The sequence below is a fragment of the Engraulis encrasicolus genome, chromosome 22 (genome assembly GCF_034702125.1).
Source record: "Engraulis encrasicolus isolate BLACKSEA-1 chromosome 22, IST_EnEncr_1.0, whole genome shotgun sequence".
Classification (NCBI taxonomy): Eukaryota; Metazoa; Chordata; class Actinopteri; order Clupeiformes; family Engraulidae; genus Engraulis; species Engraulis encrasicolus.
In genome coordinates, this window is record NC_085878.1 from 28,720,435 (window position 1) to 28,727,934 (window position 7,500).

At 47.3% G+C, this 7,500-nt stretch overlaps 1 protein-coding gene across 1 annotated transcript in view; it reads right to left on the minus strand.

Annotated features, from left to right (window-relative positions):
• Positions 1–7,500, minus strand: part of LOC134438645 (nesprin-1-like) — a 22,018-nt gene that overhangs the window by 4,354 nt on the left and 10,164 nt on the right. Inside the window, exons 11-18 of the mRNA XM_063188257.1 lie at positions 7,311–7,500; positions 4,956–5,465; positions 4,684–4,821; positions 3,962–4,132; positions 3,287–3,649; positions 1,787–1,933; positions 1,202–1,441; positions 1–88 (exon numbers count right to left, since the gene is read on the minus strand). The exon at positions 1–88 is cut by the window's left edge and continues 83 nt beyond it; the exon at positions 7,311–7,500 is cut by the window's right edge and continues 92 nt beyond it. Of these exons, the coding sequence (XP_063044327.1) occupies positions 1–88; positions 1,202–1,441; positions 1,787–1,933; positions 3,287–3,649; positions 3,962–4,132; positions 4,684–4,821; positions 4,956–5,465; positions 7,311–7,500 (1,847 nt within the window). The remainder of the gene's footprint in view (positions 89–1,201; positions 1,442–1,786; positions 1,934–3,286; positions 3,650–3,961; positions 4,133–4,683; positions 4,822–4,955; positions 5,466–7,310) is intronic.

Consider the following 7,500-nt stretch of genomic DNA (forward strand, 5'->3'; position numbering starts at 1 on the left):
CCCCTCCGCAGGCCCTTAGGAGCACCTGGCCACGCCCCCGTAACCCTGACAACCGCTCCTCAAAGCCAGCCACCTCCTCCATGATGGTCTAGAGCAATCAGAAGACAGATGCACTGCTGTTCATAGCCAATAAAAACTCATGCAGGAAATAAAAGCCAATCGTCATTACCGCAACTGCATCTGACAACCAATCAGATCAGACAATAATGTTATCAATCAATCAGCACACAAACGCTACTTCTCATACCCAATCAAAACTCAGATGTTATCATTCAGAAAATAAGAACGATCAGTCTTTGTGCAGGGCATACTTGCAAATAAAAAAAGAGTTTTAGTGTAGGGTGAACAGATTTTTGTAGTCTAAAACCGGGACACTTCGCCACGTGATTTAAAGACAATATGTGGCGGGCGGGTCTGGGGGTCCTCCCCCAGAAAAAAATGACGTTTTTAGATTCAATTTCCTGAATTCCAATAAATTTTAGGGGGAGGAATGACAAATCGCACCTGACTCCTTCAGACTTTTTATAGCCTACAAGCGCTGGCTGCCATTAATTGTGGCAGGTAAACATGTAATCTTTTCCATATATTTACCCTGATAGACATGTAGCGCAATGTAGCGGGTGGCCAAAACCGGGACATATTTGTGTCCCGACAGAGTTTGCTCAGGACCTGGGACACACAACTCCAAACCGGGACAGTCCCGGTTAAACCGGGACAGTCCCGGTTAAACCGGGACGTCTGGTCACCCTATTTTAGTGTCAAGTTCAGTCAATAATGGGGCAAGAGGCTGTGATAGGTTAGCCTGGTCCTGACCATCCCATAATACTACCATTTCATTTCGTATTCATGGTCTGGCATTTGTTTGCTCTGAAGCGTTTGTAGGAAGCAGGAAGTTTGCACTCAGTTATAGTTTGAAATTATTGGACACCTCTCACCCAATCGCTGGCAGTTACTCAACAACAACATAGCGCAGACCAATGGCTCTGGCGCAGATGTGTACGTCATTGTCACGAGCGTTCTCCCCCTTTCGTCCCCACATGGGGGGCGTATTCGATTATTGGCTGTTTTCTGGGGGGGGGCGTTGCAATCAAAATTCTACTGCTCCAAGCACTCCACAGAGAAGCACGGCCAGACTACAGTAGTGGAGCCAATCCTTTGGCGGAAGTACGTAGGATGGCTCGCGAGGCTAGTGATAGGTCACCTTGTGTCGAGCGAGCTGCTGTATGGCCAGCTGGAGACTCGGCCCTTTGGCAGGGTCAGGGTCCCCGGGGAGGTCATCTGAGGTCACATTGAGGTCATCCGAGGTCATTTGAAGGTCATTAGCATCCTGTAGCATTAGCATCCTGCTAGCCGTCTGCATTAGCCAGCGCTCCACCTGTCGCAGCTCCTTCAGGTAACACTCCTGCTCACACACTTCAACACACACGCTATCCACACGGGCCTGCCACACAGACGCACACACACACACACACACACACACACACACACACACACACACACACACACACACACACACACACACACACACACACACACACACACACACACACACAAAACATGCATATATTATTTAAATATTAATACAGTAGTACAACTCTCTCACACACACATTCAGATGCAAATAATAGTAGGAGGTACTGTATGTAAGCACTACAAAGCCATTGGTGCATAACAGGTGTCGATATAAGTATCGATATAAGTATCAGAGCACAGGTGTGAGTGAGTGTGTGTGTGTGTGGGGGGGGGGTGTTTATTTGTGTTGTGTGTGTGTGTGTCTGTGTCGTACATCAGCCGTGGAACACAGGTGTGTGAATTGGTCTTGCAGCTTCTCCAGTCGGTGTGTGAGGGAGGGGGAGGGGTTAGTAAGGCCCCGCCCTTTATCCACCACAGCAGCTATGACAGCTGCACGACACCGTAATGCATTCTGGGTTGCCTGGAGGAGGGAAGAAGGGAAGAACAGAATGAGATAGTGTGTCCATGATGTCTTTTTCATCAAGCAAGAAGAAAACTCCCAAATCTGTTCCTAGACCTAAATATTTCCTAACCCAAACCTGTTCATACAGCCTTGCGATCACGTAAAATACAAATACATTTGCAATTCAATTAAGCTATATTTCCAGGGAACCTAGTGAAGGTCGAAGGTGGAATCTGTTTTAAAGTTGGCTGCCTTCAATATAGGCCTTAAAGGATTTATCCGGAGTTGGAACAAATTTGCCTGTTTTTTGCATGTTTGGGATGAAATACAGTCACTCTAGAGCAAAATCAAGGCAAAAGGATGCGTTTTGAGAAAGTTTGATAATATCACGTTAGCCTCGTTAGCCATATCAGCTATGCAATATGAAAGATGCGGGCATCGTTTTTCGGCGGTTACACACATTTCAAAAACACAACATTTTAAAGTCTTGCACAGCTCAAAACAACGTCACACTTACCTCGTAATATGTTGAGGGTATCCACACATAAACCGAAGTGTCCAAAGTCCTTCATGTATTCTTGAAAGGTCTGCAGAATGTGTTTTGTGAAGCTACTACCTTGAGAATATCTAAATTACGGTCAAGACAACTATTTGACACTAAAGCCCACCAAGTAGATTGCCGAGTGCGTCGCACCATCAGCTGTGGTTACTCGCTATGGAAATAATCATAGCTGATGGTGCGACGCACTCGGCAATCTACTTGGTGGGCTTTAGTGTCAAATAGTTGTCTTGTCCGTAATTTAGATATTCTCAAGGTAGTAGCTTCACAAAACACATTCTGCAGACCTTTCAAGAATACATGAAGGGCTTTGGATACTTCGGTTTATGTGTGGATACCCTCAACATATTACGAGGTAAGTGTGACGTTGTTTTGAGCTGTGCAAGACTTTAAAATGTTGTGTTTTTGAAATGTGTGTAACTGCCGAAAAACGATGCCCGCATCTTTCATATTGCATAACTGATATGGCTAACGAGGCTAACGTGATATTATCAAACTTTCTCAAAACGCATCCTTTTGCCTTGATTTTGCTCTAGAGTGACTGTATTTCATCCCAAACATGCAAAAAACAGGCAAATTTGTTCCAACTCCGGATAAATCCTTTAAGTACTGGGGGAAATCCTGGCTTCATAGTATGGCCTTTAGAGGACTTTATTACATTTGACGTGACCCCTCGAATGAAAAAGGTTCCCCACCCTTGGGCTAAGGTGTATGTTCTATGTTGGGATTTGATGTTTACTTAATAGATGGACTGGGTAAATTAATGGATACAGTATATAAATGAATGCATCGTGTGTGCGTAGTTATTGTACCTTGTATCTGCTGAGCTTTGCTTTGCGGTGAAGCAGCTGTGTTGTGTGTTTCAGTCCTCTTAACTCCTCCATCCTCTTCACTCCTCCTTTCAACTCTCTTCTGGCCTCCTCTAAGAACGCCATCAATGCCTGCACCTCCTCCCCCACCTCCCTATGGAGCTGTACCCTCCTCTCCAGGGAGGCACGCTCTTCTCTCAGCCCCCTCAGCAGCTCCTCGTGTTGGGCCAGCGCCTCCTCCACCTCCCCCTCTAAACGCTCCACACCGCCGGAGGAGGAGAGGAGGAGAGCGGCTGCGCGCTCCCCACGCCAACGTAGCTGACTGAGGAGATCAGAGCCACCTTTACGCACCTCCTCATGGAACGCCTGGGAGATAGAGCAGAGGAAAGGGTTAAAGGAGAGCAACTTTTGCACTTCTCTTTAGCTGGACTGGAAATGACCCCAGTGAGGTCATTAAAATTTAAGAAAGGTTTCGCAGACTTTCTTCACCACTTACTTTAATACAGTGTTTCCTATAAGGTCAGATGACCAAAACAAGTCATTGAAGTTTTAAAAAGTTCTCACAGTTCCTCAATTTGAATAACCTTACTTTCCTTACCTTACTAAAAAGTACGCTAACCTCAGTGTACATTCACTCACTGAACTTAGAAAGGTCAAGAGAAAGTGAGTGTAACTTGCCTCCAGTGATCTGAGCCTCTCTTCCATAGGCACTAGATCTGCATCCTCATTGGATGAGGAGATGGACAGGAAATTCCTCTGTGCCGTCTTCAGCCAATTGGAGAAGCGGGCTGAGGCGGAATGGAACTCCTCTATAGTGTTGATGTCACACTCCAGCAGTTTAATGCTCTCCTGTATGCACGCACACACGCACACGCAGACACACACACACACACACGCGCGCGCGCACACACACACACACACACACAAATAACATATTATGAGTGTACCGGGTATTCAGCAGTGAGTAGTGTGGTAGCTTGTGTACATCGGAAAGTGTGTGTGTACAGGGTGTATGTGTGTGTGTGTGTGTGTGTGTGTGTGTGTGTGTGTGTGTGTGTGTGTGTGTGTGTGTGTGTGTGTGTGTGTGTGTGTGTGTGTGTGTGTGTGTGTGTGTGTGTGTGTGTGTGTGTGTGTGTGCGCGCGTTGGTGTGACAGGGCTTGACACTGGCACTAGCCAACCGGCCAAATGCTGGTAAAACTTGGCTATGGCTGGATGTGGCTGTGTGTGTATGTGTGTGTGTGTGTGTGTGTGTGTGTGTGTGTGTGTGTGTGTGTGTGTGTGTGTGTGTGTGTGTGTGTGTGTGTGTGTGTGTGTGTGTGTGTGTGTGTGTGTGTGTGTGTGTGTGTGTGTGTGTGTGTGTGTGTGTGTGTGTGTGGTATCGTGAGAGTGTGTACCGTACCGTGAGTGTATTCAATAGTGTGAGGTAGCTTGTTTGTATCTGTGTGGTCCTGCTGCTGAGTTCCTTGTTGCGGTGTATCTCCATGACAACCAAAGAGTCCATGTCGCCCTGGTAACGCAATGCTTCTGCCTGCCTTCGCTACATGCACACATACACAGACATAAAGAGACCTGAATGTTAGTGGCAAGATATGACAAAATACCCACTAGTGAAGAAATCTCCCTCCCCCAACACACACACACACACACACAAACACACACACACACACAAACCTGTAGTGTCTGCAACTGCAGTTGTTTGGTGTGCAGGTCAGAGCGGCCATGTTGTTTTTTTGTGGAGTCCATGACTGCTTCCATCTGCGTAAGCCACTCCTCCAGGCCGATCAGGCGGAGGTCCAGCGTTCTGAGACGGCCCGCTTTCCCTTCTAGCTCCTCCCACAGCCCAGACAGCTGTGACTGGTACCGCGACCACTGGGCCCGCAGACTGCACAGCACCCTCTCCTCCAGCACTGGGCATCCCCTCAGTACAGCAGTGGACCCCTCCACCACTGAAGACCCCACTATAGTACCCCCTTCCACCAATGAGGGACCCACTGCGGCACTTCCGCCTCCCTTCACATCAGTACATTTTGTCTGACTTGTCCACTGTCCCCGCCGGCCGGATGATGATGGTTCCACTTCTGGACTACCAGCACCCACTGCTGAGCCCCCCAGCACACGCTCTCGACTGCAGAGAGCTGCACTCAGCAGCACAGAACCCTCAGAGCAAGCACAGCGCAGCACCTGAGAGAGAACGAGTGGGGCAGAGGGGGGGAGGGTAAAGAAGAGTGGAAAAAAGTGAAAAGAAGAGGAAGAAAAGAGGAGGGGAGAAGTTAGACAATTGGCATTAGTGGATGAGAAGTGCATTGGTGGAGATATGAATATTTTAGTAATACAGATGTGACATTGTTCTAGCTTTAATATTGTGACACTAAAGAGACACAGATGTTATATTGTTTAACTCAGGTGATATTGTTAAGGTAAGGATAAGGTGTGGTATTGTTATTAAGGTTTCACAGGTGTGATGTTTATACACTAACCACAGGTTTGATATTGTTACACTAAGGTGGCACAAATATATTTCACATACATGAAACAGACGTGTGATGTTGTTATTCTAAAGTGCACTCCACTGTATTTTACAAGGTCTTTGGGTGCGAGCGAACAGATTTGTGTATTTTATTTTAGTCTGTTAACATGACAGACGGATGTTTTGGCCTAAGCCTTCGTAAGACGCTGAAGAAGGCTTAGGCCGAAACGTCTGTCTGTGAGGCTAACCCACTTAAATAAAATACAAGAATCACAATCAAGAGTGCGGTTAAGCCCGCGGTACGCTTTCTGCGAGCTGTAAATTACGCGCGTCGCCACGAGCAACCGGCTGCACATGTTTGCTTTAAAAGCAGTTGACCAAGACGCAAAATACTGGCGGTATCATCCAGGAGGCAGAGAGCACACAGCATTGCGATGCGGAAATTGGGAACACAGACGGCAAGGAAAACAATAAAACCAAAAGAGGGGAAACAATACTGCTGCTGCTCCTATATTTGCATGTTCCTTTTTGAAAGTGCATTAAGGAAGTATGATCGCAAATGTTTGTAATTTCGGACAAACTCAATGAGACGCTCTTAAAAGTTGCTGCCATTGCCGTTTTCATCGGAAGCGCACACGTAGTCTTTCTTACGATCGCCCCCAGCGAGTTTGGAGATATCGCACCTGACGCACGCATTTGGCTGCCGTGTCCAACGCGCGCGAAATTGACATTAAATACGCATGTTAACGTGTTCATGAACGAATCCTGCAAGCGCTCGCATATCCTACAGCAAGCATGCCGAGAGCCTTACTCTAAAGGGCTCTGCATACTTCACGTGCGCACTTTGGCGCGTTTGGCGCGAGAACCATCAATGACGTCATCACTTGCGCCAGACTATTCATACTTCAAACAGGCTTTCGCTCGCATTTTCGGAAGTGCCCTCTGCTGTTCATGAGAGAAACTGCAGTATCTTTCGCAACTCGCAGCGTGGGTTCTACGGATGTATAAAATAGAAAGCCAAACACGGCTGCTGTAGGGCTACTGAACGTCTGACTTGTGACTTACCACATTGAAACATAGATTTTTGTTGTAGCCTACATTGCCAGATCATTCCAAGACCATGTGAGAGCATTGTTCTGGCGGCAGAATTTATAAATAGATCGCCGAACACAACGTGCTTCTGAACAAAGTGAACAATTGTTTCACTGAACAACATTTAAGGGAGAAGATAAAATAACTCTCTAGGACATTTTATTATCCTCAAAATGATGCAGAATCCATTCTGTAGTAGCCGACAGTAGCTGTAGCCTCTCTTCACAACTCCTGCTTTGTCTGCCTACCTACATGGTCGCTGGTGGCGCACGGCAAGTTACAAAAAATGTGGGGTGCGCCACGAACTCGCGCCACGGCAGCTCGCGCCACGGCGTGTGACGTCATTTTGGGTCACGTGACGGCGCGCGCCATCGTCGCGAGTGAAGTATGAAGGAGGGTAGCGCCAGTCACGCCAAGTATGAATCCCCCTTAAGGTGACACAGGTGTGATATTGTTACTTCACCCACCTGTAGCTCCTGCAGGCCATTCTCCAGATGTTGCAGGTCGCCTAAGGAGGAGGTAACGAGGAGGTGATCTAGTTTCTCCTTCTGGTCTCCTGAGGAGGTGAGGAGGTGATCTTGGTCTTCTGAGGAGGTGAGAAGGTGACTGAGGCCTCCTGAGGAGGAGGTGGTGTTGAGGAAGTGATCTAGTTTCTCC